The 22,527-nt window shown below is 36.6% G+C and overlaps 1 protein-coding gene across 4 annotated transcripts; it reads left to right on the top strand.

Moving 5' to 3' along the window:
- The first annotated feature begins 88 nt into the window (after positions 1-88).
- Positions 89-19,230, top strand: LOC110843607 (ral GTPase-activating protein subunit beta). Of its 4 annotated transcripts, XM_022089581.2 has the most exons (37): positions 89-317; positions 415-707; positions 795-962; positions 1,076-1,109; positions 1,254-1,283; positions 1,450-1,664; positions 1,785-1,962; positions 2,044-2,118; positions 2,319-2,386; positions 2,478-2,595; positions 2,937-3,080; positions 3,344-3,595; positions 3,699-3,799; positions 4,250-4,366; positions 5,196-5,402; positions 5,713-5,848; positions 5,947-6,048; positions 6,150-6,239; positions 6,359-6,407; positions 6,959-7,008; positions 7,146-7,184; positions 7,328-7,554; positions 8,212-8,319; positions 8,530-8,719; positions 9,216-9,429; positions 9,884-9,965; positions 10,186-10,353; positions 10,849-11,022; positions 11,591-11,663; positions 11,855-12,039; positions 12,199-12,313; positions 12,401-12,577; positions 12,653-12,779; positions 13,094-13,122; positions 13,303-13,390; positions 13,483-13,665; positions 18,951-19,230. In XM_022089581.2, exons 2-36 carry the CDS (start codon positions 498-500, stop codon positions 13,652-13,654), a joined length of 4,512 nt encoding a protein of 1,503 aa, XP_021945273.1. In that variant the 5' UTR covers positions 89-317; positions 415-497; the 3' UTR covers positions 13,655-13,665; positions 18,951-19,230. The 4 variants fall into 4 exon arrangements, with proteins under 4 accessions (XP_021945273.1, XP_035704341.1, XP_035704343.1 ...); XM_035848448.1 differs by lacking the exon at positions 1,254-1,283; XM_035848450.1 differs by lacking the exon at positions 2,937-3,080.
- Positions 19,231-22,527: the final 3,297 nt, after the last annotated feature.

Here is a 22,527-nt window from a genome sequence, read left to right as displayed (position 1 = left end):
ATTTGTGACGGAGTCTTTGATAATATGCATAATAACACTTGTTGAGCCGGGGTAATGGATGAACACCGCGAGCTGGCTACAGTGGCTACTGAGCAGCTGGCTGTCATCATTTGCGACTTGTTTGTTTTCAAATTTTGGCTTTTACCTGTGCAATTACGAAATAATTTTACACATCCTACAAAGCAAAATTGGATAAAATCTAGCTGATGGAAGATGCATCAAAGTCATCTATAGCGTTGCTCATTTTCCTCAATGAGGAATCCTCATCACTCATCGACATTTATCGTTGGTTTTTATGAATTGCAAATTATGAAAATGTAAGACTTAAAAAATTATTTAGATCCGTCTAATTATAACTCAAAGTTGTGATGGAATGATTGATATTTCTTTTTTTCTTTGTTTTATGTCAAATAGCTATTACCGTTAATGCACAAAAAACGTTTTGATATCGCTGTTTACTGGATTTAAAATCAACGGACCGAGTGGTAGGATCTAAGATGTACTGGGAATGGGCCACGTTAACGGGATCTATTGGTAATGGGTCTGATAAGTTTGAACGATCTTCCGTCCTCACCAGCTTACCACCGGAATCGGCAAAGGAAGTCGTTGGTGCCGTTGTTCGCCATGTCGTTTCTACGCTAGGAATATCACAACCACCTTCGCCAAGCTCCTTCGATTCAGACGTAGAGGTCGAATGGTGCCTTCAGGTCAGTTAATACCTGTATCTAACATTATAATATGTATTTACCTATCTTACTATAATGTTATTATGTATTGTCCATGTTTTCTTTCAGGTGGTTTGCTATGGATTAAGTTTACCTTTGGCTGACCACGAAATTATTAAGGATTGTGTCAGTATTTACTGTGAATGGCTATCATGTTTGGCCCCCATTCCAAAGATATCAGTGCCTAAACCAGTGGTCGACCGACCGGACTTTTACGCAAGAAAAATGATAAACCAGGTTAGTCGTCGCCTAATAGGCGAGCTATTTAATTAAAAGTTCACAGGAGAAAATTGTTCATAAGCATTTTCTTCATTTAATTATTCCACTAATCAGATTTATTTTTATTACAGCTCTATCACCTATTTCTTCCTCGAAAAGGAGAAGGTACATTTTAATCAATAGTTACTTCAGTAGTTATTATTTTTGCTGGTTAACTTATGTGGAATATTTTGATAAAGTATCAAAGTTTGGACTAGTCGAATTTTGTCTAACAATTCTTTCTTATAAACGATTCCAAATTTTTTCAAGTCTGGCCTTTTCTATACCGGACGGATTTGGGTATACATATAAATTTCTCTTTGTTCATGTATTATTCGTTATCAACTGGGCTATCTACTTGTATTGTATCATGTGTCATAAATTAATTAAATGCAATATATGTTGGTGTTGGTTCTATAATTTTTCAACTAATAATCTATTTATAATTTTGAATTAATAATTATAGCTCAAGACACAATTAATCGACAAGCCATTTTATGTCATCGGGTGCTTAGAATCCTTCAAAATGTAATCAAGGCATCGGAATCTCTTGAACCCGCTACTTGGTCAACCTGTCTATTATTCCTGATAGCCATAAATGATGCTATTTTGTCACCTCCATCAATCACTGGTGACATTGGGGATCAGCTATGTGACAGGGTTTTGAGCGTCCTGTTTGAAGTAATCACACATATCAATCAAATCATATATATCAACTTACATTCACTCTCTGTGCACATATGTTTGTACATATACTATATTATCATCACCTTTTAGAATATAAAAATCTTAAACTCATAGGTCTGGTTATTGGCTTGTGCAAAGTCATTTCCATCTCCTACTCTTTGGAAAACCCTACGGGAATCTTGCCAGTGCTTCCGTCATCGATCGAATTTGTTTGATCAGTGGAATCGTATCAATCTTCTTCTCACAGGGCGTGTTCTCAACATTATGTATGGTCCCGAGTATGTCAAGCATCGTGAGTCTGACAATTTATATAAATTACTCACTTCAATCGATGAAATTGAAATTTGAAATGGGCTTCATATATTTTTTAAAGTCGAAGATGATGGGAATCTTGTACCTGCCAACATGAGTGATGATTGTGTTGTACAAACATGGTATCGATTTTTGCGTAAGTCCTCTATATTTTCTCCGGTATAACATATTACAATTTATTTGAAATTCTAGTTATCAATATAAGATTTAAAGAAAATTCTTAGCCCCATCTTTGATAAATAAATAAATCAATTTGAATTAGTTTCAGTACAATTCGTATATGCATAGCATAATCTAATATTTGCGGGGTTCTAGAATTTACTTTGTTTCTCGCAGATACAATTGGCAATCCTGTGGACTTAACCCAACCCACTATCATTAGTCAGACTCAAAATTTTTTGCAGGTAACTGTCTACTTTAGTTGATACCGTGTTTTACCACTTTTCACTAGGTACGTACCACATTCGATGCAACATTTTTTTTACCTATTTTTAGTACGCGATTTCCAGCGACGCCGTCGTCGATCCTTGCCAACATCCATGTCTATCCGTGTTACCTTCAATATTTCACAAATCAATGGCAGGAATTGCAGGAATGGTTGATGCATTTTTGGGTATGTCTGCAAACTGCATACAAATTGCAGAGCTTTACATACATGCATATATTGCATCAAAATGAGGGAAGTTGTGAGTCTGCATGCAATATAGCTGATTGACATGTATGTATATACACATTGGATGACAAACTTTGTTAATATTTTTAAGCAACTATTGCACCAATAGAAGATTGCCAATAGGCACATTTCTCCATAATATATATATACACACAAAGTATGATACAACTACAGCACAGCACAGGAAATTCTGTTACTGTTTCATCTTTTCTATCTTCTATCGTCTTGGTTTGTAAATGTAATACTTGCATATTGGATTTTTTTGGTAAAAATGGGTTTAGGGCTGCCTCCGCGACCGATGATGATGGAAGGTACTATTCCTGAACATTCTTCTCCAACCACCACAATTCCGAGCCCAGTAGCTCCTATGAGACGGCTTGCCAAAAGCTTTAGTGTTGCTACTAGTACTTCAAATGTTTCAAAGGGTATATATGATTGCACACAACTTTTTTATTCTTGCGTTTGCTGATGATAGTTGTTGCAATTATCTAATTTTAAATGATTTTGGTGCTGTAGTATTGTAATATAATTGGCTTACATACTGCTTTTATCGTTGATTAATTTAATTTTAATTATTACTCGGTATTAATAGAAAAGCTTGTTGTTTAGTTAAATTGACAAATAACCCGTATATACATATGCACATATCATTATAAGGGAATGTAAACGTTTCCTATTATCTCCTTAGGAAACCCCAGGACATCGTTGTTGGGAATTACTACCGGAAGATCGAAAGACACTTCCTCGATTCCTACCTTATCTCATTCACAATCCAACAGTATTCAAAGCGTACAGTCCTCCGGATCGATGGGTGCACCTTCTAAAAGTTTCATCCCTTCTACAAGGATGGAAATTGGTAGACCTAAAGTAAACAGCATATTACATCTATTTGGCCCATGGCTGTTTGAGTCAGCTTTAACATGTTCTGAGCCCAAACACGGTAATGGAACATTTTTGACAAAGTGACACATTATTCGTACATTGAGTACAATATACATAGATTCGGATACATACTGATATTTTATTCTGATTTATTTGTACAGACGGTGAAGTAAGAAGGACCTCAAGAAGTTCCTCAGTTCCGGCTGCTTTGCCCGAGTCTATCGATATACCACATGCTATCACAATCGATAAATATTACCAGGTAGCTACTTATTATTTAAGCTTTCAAAACTCTATGCTAAACAGATGTAAGAAAGTAGCGATGTACAACGAACGTTCGAAAAATATCGGAAATTCTATTTTATGATATTTTGAAACTGACATTTGACCCTATATTATCCCAGATCCAATATACCATTTACAATTTTGTTGCTTTTCCACAGATTTTCCAATGATACGAAATGTGTTAAAACTTGTATTTACTTAAAATGTGTTACATCCATTTGACCGCTAATCCGCAGGATTCCATTAACAAATTCGGCGTTATTTTTTAAATCAGTCACTGAAAGCAGAACTGAAAACTGTTGCTTCGTTCAAGTTATAAACAAACAATGGAGAGAACGTTCCAAAGCTATCGCTACTTATATAGTAATATGATCCATGATCATAAAAATGCATTTATAAAAAGTCATTGTAAATTATAAATTTGCAGGGAAGAGCAGAGGCACTTGGAATTCTTTGTCGAATTTTCTGCTCCAAGAAAACTGGTGAAGATATATTACCTTCATATTTAGCTCGGTTTTACATTGCTGTTCATAAGGGTTTGAAGGTGAGTTTATTAATTAATTAGTCCATAATAATAGTCCACTGTCACAATATGAATATATATGCGAATATCAATACAAAAAGTATCAGGTTGAATGCAAAAATGTTATACTTAAGAGACCAGGGAAAGGTCTCTGAAAATCATGCATTATTAATTGAAGCCTAGAAAATTTAAAATTCTCATCTTTTAGGATAGGAATGATGAGGTAAGACATTTTTTAAGTGGCATTGTACAGTCACGTTATTCTTGAATATATTTAAGATGTGTTATGTTAATATATTTATATTTTCTATTTTTCTATTAATTATATTCAAGAAGAGTAGAGTAGTATGTATGTACAATAGTATATCCTATTCTATGGAGTAGCTGTCATACGTTTTTTTGTTTGTCATACGTTTTGTCATACGTTTTTGATCTGGATTTGAAATGACAAAAAGACGATATGTAGGTTAGTGAAAGCGTACATACATAGATACACGTAGGAGAGTTTCAGTTGAGAGACAGGTCGTTCGTAAACATACTTGTAGTACAGAATCGATGGTATGAAGAAGAAGGTTTTTATCACGTCTTCACTATCAAATCAAAAGTTGTGTATCCCGTCGAATGGATGTAAGTGTGTGGTGAGTATTTGAGAAAGAAGAAGAGTCTTAGGAATAGCAGAAAAGTAGATTCCAAAATCCTTTGGTCGGGGAGGATGCGAATGCGATTTCTTCGCTTTTAAGCCATAGAAGTGTATTGAAGATTGTATTTGTATTTGTCCCGTGTTTTTGAGATTGCATTGTGTGCTGAATGTAAGATTGAGAAGAACTACTTCGGACTGAAATCTTTTCAGGAGACGCGTTCCGAGGTGTTGGTTTCGATCCTGTCCAATTCACCAGACCTATTCAGAGTGGATTTAGAAGGAGTGACAGTTTTAATGCCGGCCATTGTCGAGTCTTTGGAAGCTGTCCTTCCAACTAAGGACGCCCTGAGGAATGATCTTCGACAATCCTCAATTCAATTATTGCTATCGATGATATCTCTTCCATTCCATTTCTTGGTAAGCTTTAATGAATTTATTTGTGAGTGTGATCATCCTGTCGGCGATTTTTTATATCGCGTTAATGTCTGGGGAAAGTTCTCGACCAGCCAGCCAAACGCACTTAGCGCTTGCCTGACTTTCCATGTACAAGAGTTGTTATATAACGTGTGTACTTCAGTACTGATTTTTTATCTCAGCCTTCGGCATAACTACATAATAATATTAATGTTACAAGTAATACGTGTTACAACTTAATTATTATCCATCCGCCCACGGTTCGCAGAAGGAGATAAATTCTTCATTGCTATTTGTATCTTTTACTTTCTAGAATGTCCCCATAAAAGAAGTACTTGATAAAAATTCGTATTCTACAACGTTTATTCAACTCAAACCTCGACTAGCAAATCTCTTGACCAATGCGTTACAAGTTGAAACAGATTCGGTGAATATACAAATGTTGTTGGGTATGTGCATGATTTACTGTTGAAATTTATAGTAAATACATATGTAGCAAGAACAATGCATTGCATAATTGATTGGACCATTTTTCGTAATGGTGTAGGTGGGTTGATGATGTTTGTTAGCGACACTGCAGCTTTTGAAGAATTGGAAAAATCATCCGTCGGCACTGGTACAGAATCTCCCACAAATTTGTTTTTGTCAGGTTCGTCAGTGCTTAAAACACGTCATTATTATTGTATAATTAATTTTGTGTTGCCTTATTCTTACACTTGACGCATGTTTATGATTTTGTATATTGCACAGAAAATACGAGTATGCGAAGCTTCAGTGATTACAGCAATAGCTTTGATGAACATGCACTGGGATTACCAGAATCAGGAGAGAGTTGCATAGGTATTTCGTTTGATTTGGATTTTCTGATTTTCTTATATCTGCACGCCTTTTTATGACATTAAAAATAGTGGAATAAGTAAAATGTTGAGTGAAAATACAAAATGGTTCTGAACTTACAGATTCAGCCCATGCTCTGTTTATCCGTACAACATACCTCGTTTGTCATCGGTAAGTCATTAATTAATAACACGCTTTTTATATCGAAAGTCGAGACATAAGCATTAAGGCATGTTCAAGGTACAGAAAACTTCAACATTGCCAATTTCCTAAAAATTAATTATCTACAGAGGTGGAAAAATGGTAATTATGTTGGTAATCCAATTTTAAGTGCGAGTAATACATGTATTTTGCAATTGCATCTTGAGAAAAATATTCCCTCTGGTTAGAAATAATTCAATTTGTAGAGTATACTGTGTATACAAAACACTTGAACCAGTATCGTGGTACAAATCAGTTCACTAATGAGAATTCTATCAGTTTCTCACTTATGTATGTATGCTAATTACATGTTGTAAGCATTACAACCTATGCACATGGTCCTGATCCACATTATTTGAATTTCAAATATTTTGTGATTATCAAGAATCACATCATTAGAAACTAGAAGTGGTAAGCGATAGGAGTTTGTCTCACTATCCTAAACTTGTAGTATAGCATACTGTAGCATCCTTTAGTTGTGAGTAAACTTATGCTTATGTGAATAATTCTTTATTATTCAGCCTCATATCAACTTGGAAAACGGATCTACCAGTTTCGATTGCGGCCTTAGGTATTTATTAAATTTGTTCATAACAATTTAAAACTACTTTCATAACATACAAAAGTTCAGAATTCTTGTTACTTTTACTTTATTTAGTACTACGTTATGCGAATACGCATTATATTATTTTTTCAACTTTTTTTCAGAACTTCTTAATGGTTTGGGTCGAATTGGAATAAAAGCTGGTAAGTTTGGCTACCATCAAATCCTGTTTATTGGACAAATTCAATATGTTTATGTTTAAAGGCCAAATTATTGTATGTCTGTAATAAGTGAGGCAATAATTGGTAGTACAACGATTGCGTTTTATTGTATCAATTTTGAATAGATCCTTTGGAATGTCGACGAACGGTGAAATGGGTGTGCGACTTTATAATCCATCAGTGCTCTAGACCACCACCTTCACATTCCAAGGATCTTCATTCAAGTATCGTCGCTGCTTTCCAATGTCAAACAACCTGGCTAACTCACCATCCTTACCTTCTCGATGACAAGGAGACTCTGCACACGGTGCTAGAAGTAGTCGAATTTGGAATTTCTGGGACTAAATCTCAGGCTAGTGTTTTATCTTGTCTCCTTTTAGCTAGCATACTATATACAGCAGATTCTATTCAGAGTCTTCTTTTAGACCGATTTCCATTCCACGAAATAATATCTGCAGTGGCTCTATGTATGAACATTGTACAGTTGAAGTGGGGAAAGGAACGAAGTGAAAGTGAAAGCTTCACCATATCTCGGGGATGCGGGAACATTTTATCCCTACTAATGCATAATGGAAGAATTATTTATGTCCTCATTCGGCAACCCTCTTTTCAAAGTCATTAATCTCTTTCCTAGAAAATTAGTCCTGATAGCTGCGGATGGTAGCAAGATATGCACCACACCGCGCATTATAGTGATACATTCTGGCTGTAAAAATCTGAAAAATATGCACTTACGCTATTCGTTTGTAATTAGTTTTGTCAATTCAACGCACGGCAATTAGATGGAGAAATTTTTTCGTATTTTTCATTAGGTTAAATAAACAATATTGGCGATCCTAGCGATTAGAGATTCGTGGAGTTTGAAGTAGATTGCCGTAAAAAATCCACATCACACATAAATAATTGTCATATTTTTCTAGCACGAAGTACTCCTGAGCAGATCTTATGTATGTATCAGGTAGTAAAGTACATTACTCTAATGTTCATTTTTTTATTACGTCGACTGTAGAGTAAACCTGGGGAGCCCGTGAAAATGAAAGATGAGAAAGACCTGAAACCAGTTTCACTCCGAGTAAGAGATGCCGCAGAGGCTTTGCTCGCTGTTATATTTGAGCAGGTACTTTTTTCACTTTGTTCTTTTGTGTACATTTAAAACCTCAATCACTACTTTAATATCTTTCTGTATGCTTGACTATTTTAAGCTTAATATAGATATAACTTTATCTAAATTGTCTGGATCATTATTTGAATAGATAATGAAGCCAGCCAAGTTTTAATTAAAGTCGGATTATGGCTTCTGCTAAATTGCCGTAAAATGTCAATTCAGGTTGGACGATATGCACCATGTAGTGGAGTGAAAACGTCGCCATCCGTAGACGAGTATACAGTTTTGAGTCAAGTACATTCTCAGGAAACTCTCACCAAAACGGAAATTATTTCTAATTATTTCCGGTACTTTGTGATTGATCATTCGATTTTGGTCTCTTTGTTCGAGGAAGCATTAGGAAATGATCAAGGTATTGCTAATTCAGCTTTTCTTGGTTCATAACGCTGCGGTTAAACTGGGTTTTTTTTAAATTTTCCCTCGAAATTATTTATCCAACATATCGTGCGTACAGACGAAATTCGTCTGACGAATATGCTGCATGAATAAATGGAGAACAGGAAAGAAAGTTTACTATATTCTAAATTCAATTATCTTGCGTGTGGGAAAAGATAAATATCCGAAATTTTCCATATTGAAACTCAAGATATTTATCGGTAGGTCTCTTTAATTTTGAAAAAAATGTCAGGCAGGTCAAAGGTCACAATTTTTTAATTAAGTATATTATTACGCATTGTATAGCATTGTATATTGATATAATATATCTTATTCCATGATATGTGCATTAGAATGAGTAAACTTCCTTTCCTGTTCATACTTCATAGTAGAAATTTACAGACATGGACATGCACATGGTTTATTTCCAGTGATATGGGTTATCTCGCTTACTCAATTCTTCAATTCTTCAGATCCTCAACCAACGGTTACAATGGTTTTGCGAGTGCCTACAGGGCGCCATGCATGGACGTTACAATTGCGTCACCTGCCAAGGAACAAAGGTAAATTGTCAGGAAACAACCCAACAGGGCGCCCATTACCGATGACTGTGGTGGGAACACGGTATGACGACATTCAGCATCGTTATTTCCCGGAGAGTGCGGACCGAATTGTATTCTGCAAAGCGTGAGTGAAAGTATAAGTGAAAGTTACTGTTCTGTTGTTGATTTGGTTTAAGTTTATGACTGGTATTTAGTGCTTGGAGAGCGAAATGAAATAGTAGTTGGTTTATGTAGTGTTCAGAAAAGTCACTCGAGCTGTTGCGAATCAGAGAAAGTGTGATGGCTTTAGTCTCCACTGACTGGTGTAAAATTTTGATGGGAAAATATAAACTGAAAGGAAATGATAATGAAATGAGAGAAATTGCCTTTTATAAACATCATGATGTGATGAGGAAGGAAACTAAATACGATAAAGCCCAAGGCTCGAACTCCTCTCCTTATTTCTCGCTCTCCACCATATTCTTTAGCAAGGAAAATTTGTTAATGTGATTGTATGCACGTTACGAAAATGAATTTGGTTGCAAAGGAGTAGTCTGTTACTTTTTTGTATTTTTATTCTATTTTTTCATGTGTGCTAGAGATAAGGCGATTCCACCGTTGGATTTCTTTAATTCAGAATCTGGAGACCAAGATGCATTAGAGCAAAGTAGGCTGTCGATGGTGAGTGATTATCCCTATAGTATCATGTTAACCATATGAAACGTCCCACCGACTATACCCTCTAAGGGAATGCAATAATCGGCATTGTTGTAGAAATATGCGCATAAAATATTTACATACTCAAATAGCTCTTAAGAATATCATTCTGCTAAATATCTATATCTATTAGTCAATGTCAACACTTATTTATGTATTATTGTCATTTTATATTCTTTAATAGATTTTAGAGAATCAAATTCGACTGGAAAAATCGGTGGAAAATATGATTCGGGAGGAGACCGATGAGAGTTACCCTAATCTAAGAACCGAAGCTCAGGCACCACCAGTGTCGCAAGAATTTCAAACAGCTCGACTTCTTCTATCTAACCTTGGATTTATTACTGTTCAGGTCTGCTCATGATTTTATTAATCTTTTTATAAAGATCATTATTCTGTTGAGTTAGGCAACTCAGATGTTATAATGCATAACCTTGACCCAAATGTACATATAAAACATGCCATAGATGCATATATAAAATAATAATTATTTTAGAATTGGAGTTATCGGACGACATGGTTGTTTTAATTCTTATTTTATAATAATAATTATTTTTTACTCGTATAACTCTATACTTCCCATTTTTCATGGGTTGTTACGTAGAGAGGTCCTAACTATAGGTCATTGAAATGCAATATTTTATTTCAATATTTTTCTACTGGTGGAAATTTTTTTTAATTTGAAAGCTCCTCGCTGCTCATGGTTATTCTTTTGAAGAAAGCAGCTCAGTAGTATTAGTGGTGATAAAGTAGTCTTAGGATATTATGAGTTGAACGAATGACTGGCGTCCGACTGATTTTATTTCTGTTGTTTTCCGGAACTTGGGGTCGTCATTGATTCTGACAGGATGGATCTGATTTTTCTTCTCTCCCGAAATTGGTTGCTATTGACTCGAGACTTCCGGACTTCATGGAATATTTGGAAACATTGGATTCGACAAGCTGTCGCACTTGTGATACCGTTCACGTGTTCTATGTTCGAAATGGACAGAAATGTCCTCAAGAGATTTTATCCAATGTGGTAGGTTCTTTTTTCTTATACGTAAAATGACGGTCTCTACTTTCTTTTCCTTATCCCCAAATTGTATACACACATACGTGTGTGCCGTTGATCGTGCAATTAAATATACCTTCCACATGAGCTCTCCTCACATCTACGGACGCTGCTGTTGTGTTGAATAGTGAAAGGCTTTCAATGTAATTCTATTATGCCTGGATTGGGGTAGACAGGATTCTTTAATCAAATTAAATCGTTGAGATGTCCCAAAAGAATTAAATGTCATTATTTGCCAGTTGAGGTTTTGTTGTCAGTGTAATGGACTAAACCTCAATTGAATTTGACTAGTTAGAGACTAATTCAATTCAGCTAAACGAATTTGTCATCAAGACTGGAATAGGAGGAGAATGAAATAGAACTAATTATATGTATATATTTTTTACACATCTCAACAATTATGTAGAACAAGTTATTTACGAAAAAGATTAACATATTCATTACACATAGTCTTTAATCATTTCAATATTACTCATAAAGTGGTGACCATCGTTAAACATATTTACATACTTATTTACATACCTCTACTTTTTAGCAATCTCGAGCCAACGTTCATCCACATTTCGTAGAGTTTCTCTTATCACTCGGCTGGCCAGTCAACGTCTCAGGTTTGTTCAATAGATCTAATGCAAACATCTTGCTTAAATTGGCCTACCCTGAATTGAATGTTTTTTTTAGCCCAGACGCTTCAATACATAACTTTTTTATGTTTTAGAGTTAATTATGTACCTAAATGTAGTCGTATTTAATTGAGAGCAATTAAATAGTGTGACAATAATTTATTTCAACAAACATGTAGAACACGAGGGATGGACAGGCAATATTAACACGAGCTGGAAGCGTCTTAGTCACCGGAGCTCGACTTTGCGTGGTCACACAGAGCAAAAGTGTAATGCAACGCTGCAAGACGATGGGGCTCAGTCAGGCCTGACACAAAAGGAGACTGACTTTCACGGCGGAAGTTTGTATAATGGGGACAGTTTTGTGAGTACACAATTTATTACTTTTCAAACAAAATTTCCCGGCAGTACTGTAATTACTGTAGTTCAACAGAATTCATCTTTTCTACGGCCGCAGACAAAGCCAGTTTATGTAAATGCATTATGTAGTATTTATTTTTCATCCTATGGTTGATCCTAACAGTTGTACTGGAGTGATGTGGCGTCCGAGATTGCTTTTATTGTCCCTACTACTGCTGGTCAGCAGTGTGGTGATGCTGCTGTTTGGGATGTTGGAGACGCGTCTCCAGATTCTCCAGGTTTTCATCATTGTTACATATGTACATCAAGTAATATAATGTGTACACAAGATTGATAAAATTCGTCCATATATTTATTTTGCGTAGAGGGTTTACATATGACTAGCACAAATGACAAGAATAAATCCAAATTCCCAAAGCATATTGTTGAACATGGTGAAGATAGGAGTAAACTCAAGAAAGCCTTGAATGGAAAATTGATTGACACCAAAATCTTTGTTGTTTGGTTGGAGAGTTTCGAAGATTCGTTTCATTTTCCTTCAAGTAAGGATATGAGTTTTATGTAGAAAAAATACGGTTGCATAATTTCATGTTTATTAATTTTTTTATATCAAATAGGTGCTTTAATGAGTTCTGCAGTCACCGGGCTAGAAAATGAACTGGTCAAGGATCCTTCATTGATAATATTTATCCATGCATTAAAGAATGGACTATTTCGAATCCGCCTGGCAGGAGAATCTCTTAGGTTGAAATCCTAACTTGTTTTTAAAACATGCTATTACCTGGTTTTTTAAAATTGGGTTCAGTGCCGCTGTTCTTCCGGAGTCATGGTTGGTCTTGAAATTTTCGGTCAGTTTTACCACTCGCGTGCCAATAACACAGTGGTATGAGCGCACAACTTGCTTATCCGTTGCAACGGGTAAGCAAGCTGTGTGCTCAACACCAACCATAAGAACAGCGGCACTGAATCCACATTTTAACAAATTCAGGTAATAACTACGTTAACGGCGAAAAAGGCGAATTAAGATGACAAGAATAATAATGATGTGAAAATTATAGGATGGGCTTGCCAACACCACTGGTGGATGGTAAGAAACTTTACATTTTTAACACATTATCTTAACAATTAACAGGACAAGCTATATAAAAAAATATTAATACATTTAACGATGAATAAGTTTCAAATCAGTCATCATCCTCACTATCTTCCTCTGTATAACTAACACCGGATAATTAATGATTATTATTACAACCGATTACCTGTACAGGCATGGTTGTAAGTCGACGCACACTGGGAAATCTGGTTAGGCAAACGGCGCTGAATATGGCTCGACGCAAGCGACTAGAAAATGACAGGTACATTTCAGAGAGTGGTCTCATTTGCGGTGGTGGTGAATTTAATGCGCCTTGTTCTCAGAACTGTCCCTAATGATTATCCCCGTTTCCAGTTTTCAACCTCCTCACGTACGAAGGAAGTTCAAAATACAGGAGATGGCTACCAAATTCGCGACATCATTGTCTTGTCCAGAGTTTTACACCCAGTTCTTCCAAAGTCCGCATGGAAGTTCACATGAACATTATGATGGCCTCTCCAGTACCACCACGGTGCACCATGTGTAGCAGCAATATAAGTAAGAAAAAGGACCGCTCTTATTACGGATCTTAAACTATGTTATGGAAATATGGAGTTTGAAACTGCGGCATGAAATGTGGCAATGAAATTGTAGTATGCCATCCTATCTTTATTTTAATGGCTCATCTCGTATTCCGGGTGTAAATATAATTTGGCTCTTTCGGAAATGACCTCGATTGAAATCATCGTCTGTGAAAGTAATTAGTAGCATACATAGTGGCAGAGGAAGCGTGGTTGTATGCATTTGGACACCAAATCGCCATTTCATAGTGGTATATACGTTGCATCCATGTAATTACGCATGAAATGGCCAAAATGTGAAAGTGACTGAGACTATAAACCAAAATAACCAATATTCCCCAGTGAAATTGATAGTTTACGAGTAATAGCAATCATGTTTTACAGCTTACATAGTTCCCCTGCTTTATTAATATGAACAAATTCCTCTGAACTTGCACACTCCCTCTTCAAATCCCATTTCACCAAGTTTTCAATGTTTCATTTTATAACACGACCATGTGTTGAATAATGTTCGTTCCGATTTCCTCTTGCTCACATAACTGCTGCGCTGCACTATCGCCACTTACGCCCCAGCTACGAGGGAGATTATGTAGTTTAGTACATTGCTCGGCGAGTGGACTCCACGGATTTTCAACGATCTTTTGTGTGTGTGGGTGTGTGCGTATCAGGGATGAGAGCATGTTTTTGTTGTACAAACCTGCGACTCTTTTCAGGTCTCCTTTACTGTACACTATTAACTAAATATGCTACTTTCTTCATTATGGCCGATGTATATCATGCTGATGCATATTTACATCGGCTCTTCTAAATATATCATTTATCTTAAATCTAAATAGTCATTCATTTTACTTTTACTGTTAACCGATCAGACACACGTAGAGTTCAGTTCTCACAACAATAGTTTGGCAAAATGATTGATACAATGAGGTGCACAATAATTTGTTGAGCTTGTAATGATCAATTCTTTATTATGTAATCCTATTTTTATTATGTACAGCCAATAACTTTGGTAAATAATTAACTTTGTAAATAGGACGAAGTAATTGGTAGGGGTTGGCATGTACATATATGTATACAGTATAATTATGTATATTGTATAACTAATACTATGCATATTATGTATAGTTATTACAGGAATGATTTAGCCTGTTAAGCTATTATAATGTACATGGCCTGACTGTTTTGTTTGGAGGGTAGCGACCGCTAAGTTCTGTTAACAGGGTTATGACGATAAAATTTGTGCCTTATCCTGTCTCCTAAAGATGTTTAATAATATGTAATGCGAATGTAATATAATGTCAAGTGGTGGATGCGAGTGAGGCATAATGTCAGCTTTCTCCAGTCCTTTCTCCCAGCATAAACTTTATTTGGTGCTTGCTGATGCGGGCACATCCTCGGCAAGACGGAGGACATAACATTTGGTTGGATTATGCGGGTATTTACGAGATTGTCTTGTCTTTGGTATGCATCTCCAAACCGAAATCGTTATGTTGTTCCGCTTTCCATTTTCAGTCGTACATTTCCCTTGGCTTGGTCCGTCCTGTATATTGTATTATATATTCAATGGGTTACCGCCATACAGTGCCATAGGGTTACAACTCAAATATGCATGTATAACATCCCTGAAAGAAGAAAGATATAATCATATTAATACTTGCAAGGTGCTTGTTTGTTATGAAAGGAATGGGTCGCAGCGATGTAAAGTAAAGCTGTGAGTTATATTTTAACGAGTAAATGTTCTAAACTTTCTACGCTGCAGATTTTAGTCTAAGGAAATGAAACAGACCAGAAATGAATGGTCGGAAAGGTATAGCCATTCATACCCGTAATGCGAGCGCAGCGCTTAAATCTACGCAACAGCAATAAATGTAAAAGAAGACACGTCAAAAACTCGCTGCTGCGACTACGCAAAGGCATCATATCCATTATTGCTAGAAATTTTACAAGATGAATAAGTACCCACATATAAACGGACACAGGAAATTTGCTGCTCTCTCTCGGCTTCTGCACTTCATGTGAATTAGAATAGTGTTATTACGAAGAGAGCGAACATTCACTTTCCTCTCCTTTCTCTCGATGTTTGCTTACGGGTTGTGTGGTTGAAGAGAAGCCTTGAAAACCAAGCATTATTATTAGAAAATGTCATGTTGCTTGTTATATTAAATTCCATTTCAAATTGTGTCTCCTCATTTCATTCATTCCGTCGTCGGCAGTCTTTGTCTCCGATCCATTACTTGTGTACGTAGGTCGTAATACATATTTGCGTTATTTTCTAAACGTTACTTCCTTGTTCTATGCAGGTTTGATTATTGAGTCTATCAACGATTTGTTTACATTTATTAACGACTTGAGACTCGAACTCTCTTTACATCAGGTGAACGGGGTTTGGTTGATGTTATAATTATTCAAACTAGATATGAAATAGTGCAGGAGAAAGTAAATATGATTTCAGATTTAGCACTGCTTTCCTACTGCACGTATATATTTATGTATTTATATAATTATATGCACTTGAAAAATCTTATCTTTCTTTCATTCCTGGGAATCCTTTAAACCTATCTTCGAATCGTAGTGTGCACGGTCACTGCTTATACCTTATTAGGCACAGTACAATTCTCTTTTAAATAAAAATGTAGGCTTCGTGGAAGATCTTGAACTGCGAGATAACAAATTACTTTGTTGTATGGTCATGAACTGGACCAAAATAATGAGAAGGGTGGAATTTTGTTAAAGGTTCAGGGACACACAGGGAAGATTTCTATTGAAAATCTTTTGAGAAACGAATAAGACTCTGAATGGCGCAGCTATAGGATTTCTCTTAATAATGAGGTCCCATATTATGGAACCCTTCATTGGTATAAAAGCCCACAAAGAATTAATAAAGCTTATTAAGTAACGAAGTGTATGGTTTCCCTATGTCTAAATAGAGACTGAAGATAGAGTATGAAATTTGAAGAGCAGCAGCAAATATAAGTCCTTTATACATGTCTTGTGTGCATATGTATGATGGCAGTAGCGCAGGTATTATTCTGCATGCCAATTCGAGACACATGATGAGGATGGGCTTTGAATGAGTGAAAGCAAAATTGTACTGCCTCCTCCAATTCGGAGTTCATTATCTGAAAAGGCGATTACCTCGTGTCGTCCCCGTCCCCCATTTGGTTTACTGAATTATTATTTGGTTTGATGATGAGAAGTATATGGTTGGGTTGGGCTATTCATTGAAGAACGTATAAATGAGTGGGTGTGTAGACGAAGTTTACATGTTTTGTCCTCTTTTATCCACGACCGTCTTCTTTTCATGAAATAAGTTACCCGTAATTAATTAGTAACTATATGGTCCAAGATTTACCAGAATGTGACTATACATTAACCTTTTGAACCTTGAGTGGAGCTATGAAAAATTATTATTCCGTTTAATTTATACTCACTCTTTGTAATTGCTGCATATCCTGTGATTTAATTATTATTAAAATGGAGATTGCTCTGGCGCTTTTGGTCCGTATTCTGGAAATTTGTATTAACTATTTGCAACTTTAGTAATTTCTTTGTTCACCTGACTCCTAATGGTCTGACCCTATGGATGTACGTGCATGGTTTGTACATGGGTTTTGAAATGCTTTTGAAAAGGAATATGACTTGGGAGACGTACTTATCACCAGTAGTAGTAGTTTCACCAATAGTATCTCTACCTTAACTGCAGGAAAGGGAAAGGAAACCAAGGGTTGTCCATGGCTTGTTAGTGCCAGGCTTGCACTGCAAGGTAACTCGTTTATGACGACGAGTGTGTCGCTTGCACCTGATATCTGTCATACTTCCTGTTCATCTCATCCCATGTTTTTCAACTTTTGCTTTCTCTTTCTTTCGCTCGCTCGCTTTCTCTTTCTCGATTTCTATATTCAACACCAAGTTCAGAAGAATGTTTTAAATCCTGCACAAATTTGAGTTTATAGAACGAGATCACAATTATTATTGCTGAAACAGTGGTGAATTAAATAATTAAAATATTTGATCCTTTTATGGGAACATTTGAAATAAATAGATGGTTGACATTAATCACTATCTTTTTTCGCCCGTCAGCCTACAAATTATGAAATGTATACGTATGAATAACTGTATGTATGTTTTTAATTCGAAGAATATCCTCCTTTCTAATGAGCATCTACATGTGTACGTAATTTACACCCATGTCAAGATGCTTATCAAATTTTGCTTCCTTGCTGTATTACATATTGATTGGTCTTAAGCCCACAAAAATCTTGACTTGAAACATGATCATGATTATGAAGATGAAAGTAAGGGCGCCGGATGAGATATTTACTTATCGCGTGTACCTTTCTTCCATGTCGGGACAGATATTACATATAAAAGTAAGGACACAAAGCGAATACAGACGACGAAAAACTGCTCCCATGTTTAGAGCTTAGCTGCTTTCTCTCTTGAAGAGGAAGCTGAGATGAAAATGATGATGATTATTATGAGGGAGGAGGAAGAGAGAAGAGGATCAAGTTTTTCTTGATTCTTTTCCTCTGCAGCTTTTCTGGTGCACTTGGTGAATGTATACCTCCCCCTTTTTACAAGCGAGCTTCTTGGTTGGTAATCATCATCGTCTTCATGGATCACCAGCAGCACCCAAATCCATCCATGCTGCTTCTGCATTAGTGCAACCAAGGATGAGTAAAAGCATATCCGTAGAATTAATACTTATTGTATCCTGGAATAGGCAAATGAGAGTTTGGTTGGTTGACTGACTTTTACTAGACTGAAGACGAGAAAATGTAATAAGCGAGATCAGATAGGAGTTGATGATGTGTGTACAGGGCGACTATATGCTACACGGATAATACTAGTCGAAAAAGCTCGTTTAATTGGAAATAGAAGATGAGTTTTGATGTGGAGATTGAGTACTCATAGTGTCTAGCAGAATGGAAAGTGGCACGGAATTAACTGGCCCACTACTTTCTGAGTAGGTAAATCAGACAGAATATTTCAGCTTTTCCATCTGTACCCACACATAAACAGATCTGGACCAACCAGGAAATTGTTACGTAAATGATGGATAATGAATGAAGTCGTATATTTGTTAGGATAAAGTCTCAATCTCCCATAAATGAGTGAGATCAAATGGATAATCGTTGTGTTACTAGCCATGCCAATTAAATCTACGTTTGTATATAAGAGTATTTGTCATTTTCTATATTTTGTTATATAGTGATAATTTAGTATACATGAGTTGATGTGGATTTTGCTTGATTTTTTCAGGTTCACAGAAGTTTACAGAAGATTGAAGACCATTACATCGATGAAAAATAAATTTGTATGTATATCTGTGTATGATGTATGTAGGCTTTGGGATGGGTGCTACTTATCTGGGTATAAAAAATACGTGTTTTATATTGTTTTATATAAGTACATACACTATTTAAACGGATGTTTAAGAGAAATGCATTGTAGCTTTAACATTTTTAGTAATTGTAACGCAAGTATTTGTCATATATTATTTTTCTATGAATAAAATTATTAGTTTGGTGATTGGATTGGAGTGAATTGTGCTAACAAAAAAGCGAATATATTAATTAATCAAACTCGCAGTCTGTATTCCTCTCATCACAGAGTTCAATTAAAATGAAATGCATTTTAATTAACGAATTGGTAATCATTCTCAACAAGAGAATATAAATATTGAACTTACACAACAATAGCTTGACGTCAAAAGGCACTGCGGGAACACATCCTTAGTTTCCGAGCACTGAACTGACTACTGTATTATTATTCCATTGTCTTTGTCTCGATGAGTGCATATTTCCTCAATTTATTTTCCATCTCGATGAACGAATGAATCGGGTGCTTGCTGCTTAGTTAGTTGGTTGCTCAAGTTTGAAGTAGTCTAGCTATCCATCCATCCATCCATCCATCCACCCATTCTTCATGCCACTGACGAAGTCGATTATTATAAAAGTTGGGCTGGGTTGAATATAATACGATGTCAGGAGCCTTTTGTTCCCTTCATCATCTTCTGTAGAAAAACTTTTGAAGACAAAGTCAAGACAAAGACAAACCGGGAGCTTCCGTCCGTCCTCCTTCATCTCACACAGATAATGGTATGCATCCATCCAACCTCTCTCCAAGAATCATCATTCTCATATTCAAACGCGCATTGTGTGCTCGCTGCCTTTCCCCCTGCCATGTCACTCTCTTTAAATTTTACTCTAACGTTTTCCTGACCTTTCTCTCCCGCTACACTGGAGCGGACTGCGTGCACAGGGTCGAGAAATGAAAATGGATTGAAAATTTATTGAAAGAAGCATTTTGACTACTGGGAGAAAGTCAGAGAGAAAGTACATCTTCACATCCACCAGGTCTTATTCCTCCTTTAATTCAAATAATGTGCAGGATTGACAAAGGCTCAAGATTGAAGACGGGAATAATGATGGTGTGTTACATCCAGAACATAGTCTGTCCTCTTGTTAGATGTTTGAGTCACCAATCTTGGGTGACTCAACAGAACTGAGCACTGCTTTCACCACTTTCTCTGAAACACACTAAATAACGCATGCTAATGTAGAAGCTACTCTCCCCGTATGTACGGATGCACAATGTTAGCACTTAATAAGTACATAGATAGACCTGCCTGAGTCAAAAATGGTCATCCATATATGGGAATATAGCAGTTATGAAAGAGTGATAAGCTGAAGTAAGTATCAGTACACGTACATATACGCGTGCATGTTACTATCTGAGCACGAACCTTCACCCACCTGCATGTAAGGAGAACTGGAGGCTACAAAAAAAAGCGTGGAATTCAGAACACATAAGTCAATGTCTAAAAGCAATACAAAAACCGCATTTGGAATGGAAGCGTAGGATAGAACAAGGCGCACTTGAGAGACAGTGAAAAAGTTAAGCGAAAGTCGCGAAAGCGAAAGCGAAAGGAGGGTGCACCACTGCTACTTCTGTGGAGGTTGTATATGTGTACATCCATATATTTATATATTATATATATTGGTGAGAGTTTCCTGTCTGTCGCCTTCCTTCTCCTCCTCCGGCTTGTTTGCTCGGTCGCTGTAGGATGGGAAGCTCTTAAATCGTGTCTTGCTCCATTGAGCCGTAGCAAAATAAATTTACATTAATATCTGTCAAAAATTTCCGAGAGCGAGAATTTTGAGAATTTTGTCACTTATTAGTTTTTCTTGCGAAAGGGCTCACCAGCCAGGAGGTCATTCAAAGTTTATGAAGCGTCCTTCCATTGTTATTCTGAGAGAAAGAACGAGTTTTCTATTCTCTCAACTCCACAGTCTCCACAACTTCAGTAACCTTTCCCCGGCCATTTCCCCAACACTACTACCACTTCACCAACTAAATACGAACTACATAGTCTCCACCACAGGCATATTCTTTCTCACCGCGTTTCTCACCCAGTTACATAAACTACTTACGTGCTAAGTCTCTGGGAGCTTCTCTCGTTTTGCACATTTCAAAAATTGCAAAATAAAATTGCACTAAGCTCTCCCCAAAGGTAATTGTGTGCCTTTTAAGATCAATCTAGATCAGACTGGCTGGTAAGATTCGTAACGTGTCTTTTCGCAAATTCCAAATTACCGTCGATATTAAGAATGTGCTGGCATAGCGGATTTTCAGTTCCCAACTTTTGAATCTGACTTCATTGTCGATGTAGATGAGCTTACTTTTGTTCTTACGAGTTTCCTTCCGAAGAAGAGACGATGCAACCTCTGTTTTTGCGTTTCGCCTTCTCCTGTGTTTCGGGTGTGGATTGAGTTGGATGTTGAGGGAGGAAGCAGGTTGTTGATGATGGTGAAACAGAGGAATAAGAGGAACAATAACTTCCAAGAAAACCCTTGAAACTCTTTGCAACATCATCATGTGGCTGCCTTTCTCGCACACTTTGAAGCTGAAGACGTTCGCCTCTCCTTAATTCTACTTCTCTGTAGTTTGGGGCTGTTCAAGTATTATGCCATCGAAATCATGGATGCACGCCATGTTATACTTCCCATGGGAAAGTGGGAAGAAAAAAGACTAAATTGATGCAGTAATACTTAACGGCCCCTTTTTCATTAACTCAAGCACAGATCAATTCAAGCCGGCTTTCAACTTTATGTCCACTCTCGGATATTCACATAAGTTAAATATCGTTAAATATGTAATTGTATTGCACCTGTAAATAGCCTGTGAAGCTCATTCCTATTATTTGGTTAAAATAATGCAACACACTTGACTTTCTCAAAAAGTTTTAAAATTCTATATTAACTTTACCATATTCATTATACATTAGCGAAGCAAGCAGAACTAGTCGATATGAAATATGCCATCTTTACCATTTCGGTGAAAGGGGATGAATAAGAATTACTAGATACTCGTAAGTATATGAAGAATAAAAAAAATCGGCTGCAAAAACAAAGAAAAATATATAACCTCGAGTCGACGTGTTGCAGCACTTTCTCGCACTTTGGATTTTAGAACAAAAAAAACTTTCTGTTCTGTTCTTCCATTTCTATGTCATATATTCTTCATACTCCCTCGGTCACTCCCGTCAACCGCAAACTCTGGTTGTTCTGAGTTGGTGCACTTAGCGGTTAAAGCCACCACAGTGTACGTAAGTAAGTCCCTAAAATGGAAATGATGTTTCACCACACGTGAAGCATTAGTGGGACTGCTCGTTCTCGTAAATTGAACATCCTAATAATAAGAGTGCCCTTTCTTCTCTGCCGCAGCAATAAGATGTCTGATTTTCTTGCCAATGGACCTGTAGAACAGACAGGCCGGGGTCGATGCGTGGTTGTGCGCAGAAATAAAATACTTTATTTAAAAGCTTGTGCATGAA

Source organism: Folsomia candida, unplaced genomic scaffold (assembly GCF_002217175.1).
Source record: "Folsomia candida strain VU population unplaced genomic scaffold, ASM221717v1 Fcan01_Sc002, whole genome shotgun sequence".
NCBI lineage: Eukaryota > Metazoa > Arthropoda > Collembola > Entomobryomorpha > Isotomidae > Folsomia > Folsomia candida.
Note: the sequence above shows the minus strand (reverse complement) of the source record. Positions and strands in the feature narration are given on the sequence as shown.